At 48.5% G+C, this 10,350-nt stretch overlaps 1 protein-coding gene across 1 annotated transcript in view; it reads right to left on the bottom strand.

Annotated features, from left to right (window-relative positions):
* The window catches only part of LOC121844097 (Krueppel-like factor 8), a 19,648-nt gene extending 9,581 nt beyond the window's left edge, over window positions 1-10,067 (bottom strand). The window contains exons 1-2 of the mRNA XM_042313981.1: window positions 10,006-10,067; window positions 1,631-1,712 (exon numbers count right to left, since the gene is read on the bottom strand). Coding sequence (XP_042169915.1) covers window positions 1,631-1,696 — 66 coding nt within the window. The 5' untranslated portion in view covers window positions 1,697-1,712; window positions 10,006-10,067. The remainder of the gene's footprint in view (window positions 1-1,630; window positions 1,713-10,005) is intronic.
* Window positions 10,068-10,350: the final 283 nt, after the last annotated feature.

Below are 10,350 nucleotides of genomic sequence, written 5' to 3'. Positions count from 1 at the left end.
AGAGGAGAGAGGGGACAACACCAACAGAGACTGGAGAGGAGAGAGGGGACAACACCAACAGAGACTGGAGAGGAGAGAGGGGACAACACCAACAGAGACTGGAGAGGAGAGAGGGGACAACACCAACAGAGACTGGAGAGGAGAGAGGGGACAACACCAACAGAGACTGGAGAGGAGAGAGGGGACAACACCAACAGAGACTGGAGAGGAGAGAGGGGACAACACCAACAGAGACTGGAGAGGAGAGAGGGGACAACACCAACAGAGACTGGAGAGGAGAGAGGGGACAACACCAACAGAGACTGGAGAGGAGAGAGGCGGAGAGAGGATAGAGAGGGGGAGAGGGGAAGGAGACAAGGGGAGGGGAGAGGAGAAAGGAAGAGAGAGGAGAGAGGGGATGGAGAGAGAGGAGAGAGGGGAAGGGAAGAGGGGAAGGAGAAAGGAGGAGAGGTGAGAGGGGAGAGAGGAGGGGAGAGGGGAAGGGGAGAGGGGGATAGAGGAGAGGGGAGAGAGGAGGGGAGAGGAGAGGAGGAGAGAGGAGGGTGGATAGAGGAGAGGTGGGAGGGGAGAGGGGAAGGGGAGAGGGGAGAGGAGGAGAGAGGGGATACAGGAGACATTTTGTAATTCATCTGTCTTCCTCTTCATCAGTCTGTTTGTACTAGTTGTTATGTCCTCCTCTTCCTCTCCTTCCTAACAGTCTGTTCTGTAGTTTACTTCCTAACAGTCTGTTCTGTAGTTTAGGAGAGGTAGTTGTTCTAGATCATTTCTCAGGAGGCTTTTTTGATAAAGTGTTGGTTTACAAGGAGAGAGAGAGAGGAGGAGAGGAGAGGAGAGAAGAGAGGAGAAGAGAAGAGAGAGAAGAGAAGAGGAGAGGAGAAGAGAAGAGAAGAGAAGAGAAGAGAAGAGAGAAGAGAAGAGAAGAGAAGAGAAGAGAGGAGAGAGAGAGAGGAGAGGAGAAGAGGAGAGAAGAGAGGAGAAGAGAAGAGAGAAGAGAGGGAGAGGAGAGAGGAGAGAAGAGAAGAGAGGAGAGAAGAGAGGAGAAGAGAAGAGGAGGAGAGAGGAGAGAGAGGAGAGGGAGAGAGAGAGAGAGGAGGAGAAGAGAGGAGAAGAGGAGAGAAGAGAGGAGAAGAGAAGAGAGGAGAAGAGGAGAGAAGAGAGGAGAAGAGAGGAGAAGAGAAGAGAAGAGAAGAGAAGAGAAGAGAAGAGAAGAGAAGAGAGGAGAGGAGAGGAGAGGAGAAGAGGAGAGAAGAGAGGAGAAGAGAAGAGAGGAGAAGAGAGGAGAGGAGAGGAGAAGAGGAGAGAAGAGAAGAGAGGAGAAGAGAAGAGAAGAGAGGAGAAGAGAAGAGAAGAGGAGAGGAGAGGAGAGGAGAGGTCCATCCTAACAGAACAGAGGGCTTGTGTTTCAGAGGGGTTCAGCCTTTCTACTGCTTTGTCTGTTGATTTAAGTGAGCCCCTGACGCACTCCAGAGCGAGACAGACACCACCCACACATTTCCTGTTGCTCTCGCTCTACCATTAACTAGCTGTCGCCCCGACGGCAAAACCACCTCTAACAGGAATAGAGAGGATGGGAGTAGAGAATAGAACACAGAGGAAGAGACCAGGTTTTAAAGTAGACACACCCTCTTACCATTCTCTGAGGCTCCAGAGACTCTGATTGGACGCTGACGGCAGGCATCCCATCGATCAACAGCATGACGTCCCGCCCACGGCTGTTTAGAGAGCCAAAGTAGGATAGACGTTTTCATTGGTTTATTTGACAGGAACATTAAACCACAACCTAAAACATTGGTCAACGTAAACAGCCTGTGTCCAGTCGCACTGGAACATCCTCTGACTGGCAGCATCGGTCTCTGGGTCGTAGAGACCTGTGGTGCTTTCAGTGTTCAGTCAGACATACAACCCACAATGCAACTTCCTCTCAGACAGACAGCCGCCGCCGTCGGACCAGCTCACACTTTAACCACAGATTCCTTCCACCTATAGCTCTGTCTGGTCTGTCTCTCTGTCTGTCTGTCTGTCTATCTATCTGTCGTCCTGTCTGTCTGTATGTCTGTCCGCCTGACGGCCTGTTTGTGTCACTGTCTGTCTGCCTGCCTGCCTGCCTGCCTGCCTGCCTGCCTGCCTGCCTGCCTGCCTGCTGTCTGTCTGTCTGTATGTCTGTCTGTCTGTCTGTCTATCTGCCGTCCTGTCTGTCTGTCTGTCTGTCCGCCTGACCGCCTGTCTGTGCCTGCCTGCCTGCCTGCTGTCTGTCAGACAGACAGCAGACAGACAGACAGACAGCAGGCAGGCAGGCAGGCACAGAGGCAGGCAGGTCACAGACAGGCGGTCAGACAGACAGACAGACAGACTGTCTGTCTGTCTGTCTGTCTGTCTGTCTGTCTGTCTGTCTGTCTGTCTGTCTGTCTGTCTGTCTCCCTGTCTGTCTGTCTGTCTGTCTGTCTGTCTGTCTGTCTGTCTGTCTGTCTATCTGCCTGTCTATCTGTCGTCCTGTCTGTCTGCCTATCTGTCTGTCTGTCTGTCTGTCTGTCTGTCGTCCTGTCTATCTGTCGTCCTGTCTGTCTGTCTGTCTGTCTGTCTGTCTGTCTGTCTGTCTGTCTGTCTGTCTGTCTGTCTGTCTCCTGTCTGTCTGTCTGTCTGTCTGTCTGTCTGTCTGTCTGTCTGTCTGTCTGTCTGTCTGTCTGTCTGTCTGTCTGTCTGTCTGTCTGTCCCTGTCCTCTGTCGTCCTGTCTGTCTGTCTGTCTGTCTCTGTCTGTCTGTCTGTCTGTCTGTCTGTCTGTCTGTCTGTCTGTCTGTCTGTCTGTCTCCTGTCTGTCTGTCTGTCTGTCTGTCTGTCTGTCTATCTGCCTGTCTATCTGTCGTCCTGTCTGTCTGCCTATCTGTCTGTCTGTCTGTCTGTCTGTCGTCCTGTCTATCTGTCGTCCTGTCTGTCTGTCTGTCTGTCTGTCTGTCTGTCTGTCTGTCTCCCTGTCTGTCTGTCTGTCTGTCTGTCTGTCTGTCTGTCTATCTGTCGTCCTGTCTGTCTGCCTATCTGTCTGTCTGTCTGCCTGTCTGCCTGTCTGTCTGTCTGTCTGTCTGTCTGTCTGTCTGTCTGTCTGTCTGTCGTCCTGTCTGTCTGTCTGTCTGTCTGTCTGTCTGTCTGTCTGTCTGTCTGTCTGTCTGTCTATTTGTCTGTCTGTCTGTCTGTCTGTCTGTCTGTCGTCCTGTCTGTCGTCCTGTCTGTCTGTCTATCTGTCGCCTGTCGTCCTGTCGTCCTGTCTGTCTGTCTGTCTGTCTGTCTGTCTGTCTGTCTGTCTATCTGCCTGTCTATCTGTTGTCCTGTCTGTCTGCCTGTCTGTCTGCCTGTCTGCCTGTCTGTCTGTCTGTCTGTCTGTCTGTCTGTCTGTCTGTCTGTCTATCTGCCGTCCTGTCTGTCTGTCTGTCTGCCTGTCTGTCTGTCTGTCTGTCTGTCTATCTGCCGTCCTGTCTGTCTGTCTGTCTGTCCGCCTGACGGCCTGTCTGTGTCACTGTCTGTCTGCCTGCCTGCCTGCCTGCCTGCCTGTCTGCCTGCCTGCCTGCTGTCTGTCTGTCTGTCTGTCTGTCTGTCTGTCTGTCTGTCTGTCTGTCTGTCTGTCTGTCTGTCTGTCTGTCTGTCGTCCTGTCTGTCGTCCTGTCTGTCTGTCCGCCTGACGGCCTGTCTGTGTCACTGTCTGTCTGCCTGTATTCAGCATTTCACTGTGAGGTCTACTACACCTGTTGTATTCAGCATTTCACTGTAAGTTCTACTACACCTGTTGTATTCAGCATTTCACTGTGAGGTCTACTACACCTGTTGTATTCAGCATTTCACTGTAAGGTCTACTACACCTGTTGTATTCAGCATTTCACTGTAAGGTCTACCTACACCTGTTGTATTCAGCATTTCACTGTAAGGTCTACTACACCTGTTGTATTCAGCATTTCACTGTAAGGTCTACTACACCTGTTGTATTCAGCATTTCACTGTGAGGTCTACTACACCTGTTGTATTCAGCATTTCACTGTGAGGTCTACTACACCTGTTGTATTCAGCATTTCACTGTAAGGTCTACTACACCTGTTGTATTCAGCATTTCACTACACCTGTTGTATTCGGCGCGTGTGACCAATAAAATTTGATTTGATTTGTCTGTCTGTCTCTGCTTGTCTGCCTGTCTGTCACACCTTGCTCTGTCTGTCTACACACCCCTGACTGACAGAGTAGACAGATCCTCTCTGTCTGTCTACACACCCTGACTGACAGAGTGGACAGATCCTCTCTGTCTGTCTACACACCCCTGACTGACAGAGTAGACAGATCCTCTCTGTCTGTCTACACACCCCTGACTGACAGAGTAGACAGATCCTCTCTGTCTGTCTACACACCCCTGACTGACAGAGTGGACAGATCCTCTCTGTCTGTCTACACACCCCTGACTGACAGAGTAGACAGATCCTCTCTGTCTGTCTACACACCCCTGACTGACAGAGTAGACAGATCCTCTCTGTCTGTCTACACACCCCTGACTGACAGAGTGGACAGATCCTCTCTGTCTGTCTACACACCCCTGACTGACAGAGTAGACAGATCCTCTCTGTCTGTCTACACACCCTGACTGACAGAGTAGACAGATCCTCTCTGTCTGTCTACACACCCCTGACTGACAGAGTAGACAGATCCTCTCTGTCTGTCTACACACCCCTGACTGACAGAGTAGACAGATCCTCTCTGTCTGTTTCCTCTTGAGGTTTCCTCTTGATAAGGAGTTCATTCTGTGACACTGTGCTTGGCCTCCTGTTTTGCTCTCTGGGGGTCGAAGCCCGTTTTACTGAAAATAACCCTGTGACATGTTGCTGTTAAACGGGCTAATGTTATTGATCGACAAGCTGACAGTAGACTGACAGTAGACATCTGGGTTGTTCTTAACCCCAGACACCATCTCTCCTTGTTCCACTCAGGGTAGCAGGGTGGCCTAGTGGCTAGAGTGTAGAGGAGGCAGGTAGCCTAGTGGTTAGAGTGTAGAGGTGGCAGGTAGCCTAGTGGTTAGAGTATAGAGGTGGCAGGTAGCCTAGTGGTTAGAGTGTAGAGGAGGCAGGTAGTCTAGTGGTTAGAGTGGGGAGGAGGCAGGTAGCCTAGTGGTTAGAGTGTAGAGGAGGCAGGTAGCCTAGTGGTTAGAGTGTAGAGGAGGCAGGTAGCCTAGTGGTTAGAGTGTAGAGGAGGCAGGTAGTCTAGTGGTTAGAGTGTAGAGGAGGCAGGTAGTCTAGTGGTTAGTGTAGAGGAGGCAGGTAGCCTAGTGGTTAGAGTGTAGAGGAGGCAGGTAGTCTAGTGGTTAGAGTGGGGAGGAGGCAGGTAGTCTAGTGGTTAGAGTGGGGAGGAGGCAGGTAGTCTAGTGGTTAGAGTGGGGAGGAGGCAGGTAGTCTAGTGGTTAGAGTGGGGAGGAGGCAGGCAGCCTAGTGGTTAGAGTGTAGAGGAGGCAGGTAGCCTAGTGGTTAGAGTGTAGAGGAGGCAGGTAGCCTAGTGGTTAGAGTGTAGAGGAGGCAGGTAGCCTAGTGGTTAGAGTGTAGAGGAGGCAGGTAGCCTAGTGGTTAGAGTGTAGAGGAGGCAGGTAGCCTAGTGGTTAGAGTGTAGAGGAGGCAGGTAGCCTAGTGGTTAGAGTGTAGAGGAGGCAGGTAGCCTAGTGGTTAGAGTGTAGAGGAGGCAGGTAGTCTTGTGGTTAGAGTGTAGAGGAGGGAGGTAGCCTAGTGGTTAGTGTAGAGGAGGCAGATAGTCTAGTGGTTAGAGTGTAGAGGTGGTAGGTAGCCTAGTGGTTAGAGTGTGGAGGAGGCAGGTAGCCTAGTGGTTAGAGTGTAGAGGAGGCAGGTAGCCTAGTGGTTAGAGTGTAGAGGCGGCAGGTAGTCTAGTGGTTAGAGTGTAGAGGTGGCAGGTAGCCTAGTGGTTAGAATGTATAGGCGGCAGGTAGTCTAGTGGTTAGAGTGTAGAGGAGGCAGGTAGCCTAGTGGTTAGAGTGTAGAGGCGGCAAGTAGTCTAGTGGTTAGAGTGTTGGACTAGTAACCGAAAGGTTGCAAGTTCAAATCCCCGAGCTGACAAGGTACAAATCTGTCGTTCTGATCCTGAACAGGCAGTTGACCCACTGTTCCTAGGCCGTCATTGAAAATAAGAATTTGTTCTTAACTGACTTGCCTAGTAAAATAAAGGTTAAAAATAAATACTCCTTTTTCCATCTCCTCTGTTCAGTGTTATACTACTGATCACTTAAATCACTACTGATCACTGATCACTACGACCTACTGATCACTTAAAGGAAGCTTTTATAGATCACATAAAGGAAGCTATTTTAGATCACATATAGGAAGCTCTTTATAGATCACATAAAGGAAGCTGTTTATAGATCACATACAGGAAGCTGTTTATAGATCACAGACAGGAAGCTGTTTATAGATCACAGACAGGAAGCTGTTTATAGATCACATACAGGAAGCTGTTTATAGATCACAGACAGGAAGCTGTTTATAGATCACAGACAGGAAGCTGTTTATAGATCACATAAACTAAGCTGTTTATAGATCACATAAAGGAAGCTGTTTATAGATCACATACAGGAAGCTGTTTATAGATCACAGACAGGAAGCTGTTTATAGATCACAGACAGGAAGCTGTTTATAGATCACATAAAGGAAGCTGTTTATAGATCACAGACAGGAAGCTGTTTATAGATCACAGACAGGAAGCTGTTTATAGATCACATAAAGGAAGCTGTTTATAGATCACAGACAGGAAGCTGTTTATAGATCACATACAGGAAGCTGTTTATAGATCACAGACAGGAAGCTGTTTATAGATCACAGACAGGAAGCTGTTTATAGATCACAGACAGGAAGCTGTTTATAGATCACAGACAGGAAGCTGTTTATAGATCACATAAAGGAAGCTGTTTATAGATCACAGACAGGAAGCTGTTTATAGATCACATAAACTAAGCTGTTTATAGATCACATACAGGAAGCTGTTTATAGATCACAGACAGGAAGCTGTTTATAGATCACAGACAGGAAGCTGTTTATAGATCACAGACAGGAAGCTGTTTATAGATCACATAAAGGAAGCTGTTTATAGATCACAGACAGGAAGCTGTTTATAGATCACAGACAGGAAGCTGTTTATAGATCACAGACAGGAAGCTGTTTATAGATCACAGACAGGAAGCTGTTTATAGATCACATAAACTAAGCTGTTTATAGATCACATACAGGAAGCTGTTTATAGATCACAGACAGGAAGCTGTTTATAGATCACAGACAGGAAGCTGTTTATAGATCACAGACAGGAAGCTGTTTATAGATCACAGACAGGAAGCTGTTTATAGATCACATAAATGAAGATCTTGCTATTAAACACTGGACCCTTTCTTTTATACTGTTTTTCAAACTGTGGATTAAGGCTGTTAGGAGGCTGGAGGCTGCCCTGTTAGGAGGCTGGAGGCTGCCCTGTTAGGAGGCTGGAGGCTGCCCTGTTAGGAGGCTGGAGGCTGCCCTGTTAGGAGGCTGGAGACTGCCCTGTTAGGAGGCTGGAGACTGCCCTGTTAGGAGGCTGGAGGCTGCCCTGTTAGGAGGCTGGAGGCTGCCCTGTTAGGAGGCTGGAGGCTGCCCTGTTAGGAGGCTGGAGACTGCCCTGTTAGGAGGCTGCCCTGTTAGGCTGCCCTGTTAGGAGACTGGAGACTGCCCTGTTAGGAGGCTGGAGGCTGCCCTGTTAGGAGGCTGTTAGGCTGCCCTGTTAGGAGGCTGTTAGACTGCCCTGTTAGGAGGCTGGAGACTGCCCTGTTAGGAGGCTGGAGGCTGCCCTGTTAGGAGGCTGGAGGCTGCCCTGTTAGGAGGCTGGAGGCTGCCCTGTTAGGAGGCTGGAGGCTGCCCTGTTAGGAGGCTGACCTGTTAGGATGTGGCCCTGTTAGGAGGCTGATCTGTTAGGCTGCCCTGTTAGGAGGCTGCCCTGTTAGGAGTGACCTGTTAGGAGGCTGACCTGTTAGGAGGCTGCCCTGTTAGGAGGCTGACCTGTTAGGAGGCTGCCCTGTTAGGATGTGGCCCTGTTAGGATGTGGCCCTGTTAGGAGGCTGACCTGTTAGGAGGCTGTTAGGCTGAGACTGCCCTGTTAGGAGGCTGCCCTGTTAGGAGGAGAATGCCCTGTTAGGAGGCTGCCCTGTTAGGATGTGGCCCTGTTAGGATGTGGCCCTGTTAGGAGGCTGTCCTGTTAGGAGGCTGACCTGTTAGGATGTGGCCCTGTTAGGAGGCTGATCTGTTAGGATGTGGCCCTGTTAGGAGGCTGCCCTGTTAGGATGTGGCCCTGTTAGGATGTGGCCCTGTTAGGAGGCTGCCCTGTTAGGAGGCTGACCTGTTAGGAGGATGCCCAGTTAGGAGGCTGCCCTGTTAGGAGGCTGACCTGTTAGGAGGCTGTTAGGAGGCTGCCCTGTTAGGAGGCTGCCCTGTTAGGAGGCTGATCTGTTAGGATGTGGCCCTGTTAGGAGGCCCTGTTAGGAGGCTGCCCTGTTAGGATGTGGCCCTGTTAGGATGTGGCCCTGTTAGGAGGCTGCCCTGTTAGGAGGCTGCCCTGTTAGTTAGGAGGCTGGAGGCTGCCCTGTTAGGAGGCTGGAGGCCCCTGTTAGTAGGCTGCCCTGTTAGAGGCTGCCCTGTTAGGAGGCTGAAGGCTGCCCTGTTAGGAGGCTGCCCTGTTAGGAAGCTGCCCTGTTAGGAGGCTGGAGACTGCCCTGTTAGGAGGCTGCCCTGTTAGTAGGCTGGAGGCTGCCCTGTTAGGAGGCTGGAGGCTGCCCTGTTAGGAGGCTGCCCTGTTAGGAGGCTGGAGGCTGCCCTGTTAGGAGGCTGCCCTGTTAGGATGTGGCCCTGTTAGGAGGCTGATCTGTTAGGAGGCTGCCCTGTTAGGATGTGGCCCTGTTAGGAGTTAGTAACATAACATGTTTCTATCCTGTTAGGAGTTAGTAACATAACATGTTTCTAGGAGTTAGTAACATAACATGTTTCTAGGAGTTAGTAACATTACATGTTTCTATCCTGTTAGGAGTTAGTAACATAACATGTTTCTAGGAGTTAGTAACATTACATGTTTCTATCCTGTTAGGAGTTAGTAACATAACATGTTTCTATCCTGTTAGGAGTTAGTAACATAACATGTTTCTAGTTAGAGTTAGTAACATTACATGTTTCTAGGAGTTAGTAACATAACATGTTTCTAGGAGTTAGTAACATAACATGTTTCTAGGAGTTAGTAACATAACATGTTTCTAGGAGTTAGTAACATAACATGTTTCTAGGAGTTAGTAACATAACATGTTTCTATCCTGTTAGGAGTTAGTAACATAACATGTTTCTAGGAGTTAGTAACATAACATGTTTCTAGGAGTTAGTAACATAACATGTTTCTAGGAGTTAGTAACATAACATGTTTCTATCCTGTTAGGAGTTAGTAACATAACATGTTTCTAGGAGTTAGTAACATAGTTTCTAACATAACATGTTTCTAGGAGTTAGTAACATAACATGTTTCTAGGAGTTAGTAACATAACATGTTTCTATCCTGTTAGGAGTTAGTAACATAACATGTTTCTAGGAGTTAGTAACATAACATGTTTCTAGGAGTTAGTAACATAACATGTTTCTATCCTTAGTTAGTTAGTAACATAACATGTTTCTAGGAGTTAGTAACATAACATGTTTCTATCCTGTTAGGAGTTAGTAACATAACATGTTTCTAGGAGTTAGTAACATAACATGTTTCTAGGAGTTAGTAACATAACATGTTTCTATCCTGTTAGGAGTTAGTAACATAACATGTTTCTAGGAGTTAGTAACATAAACATTCAGCTGCACCGTTATAACATCTGCTAAACTGTACGACCAATAAACATGTGCATCCTGCTGTAACCCTGAATGCTGTTGTTGATGCTGAATATATTCCTCATAAAGCCAAACAGAGAAAGCATAATGAAGACATGGCTTCCAGACCTGGATGGAGACTGAAGTTGTAGCGTAGACTGGAGTGATGAAACAGTTTACAGTTATTTCACATCCCCCTGTTTCTGTCTCATGTCCTGTGTCTCCCTGTTTCTCTCTCCTCTTTCTGTAACATTCTAGATCCTGTTAGGAGTTAGTAACTCTCTTTCTGAGTCTCTCTTTCTCTCTCTGTCTGTCTTTTTCTGACTCTCATTCTGCACCGTTATAACATCTGCTAAACTGTACTCTGTCTGTCCCTGAATGCTTTCTGACTCTATCTCTCTCTTTCCAAACTGTCTGTCTTTCTGAAGTCTGTCTTTCTGACCTGTCTGTCTTTCTGACTCTCTCTCTCTCTCT

This window comes from Oncorhynchus tshawytscha, unplaced genomic scaffold (assembly GCF_018296145.1).
Source record: "Oncorhynchus tshawytscha isolate Ot180627B unplaced genomic scaffold, Otsh_v2.0 Un_contig_6654_pilon_pilon, whole genome shotgun sequence".
NCBI lineage: Eukaryota > Metazoa > Chordata > Actinopteri > Salmoniformes > Salmonidae > Oncorhynchus > Oncorhynchus tshawytscha.
The sequence above is the reverse complement of the archived record's forward strand: the minus strand, read 5'-3'. Positions and strand labels throughout refer to the sequence as shown.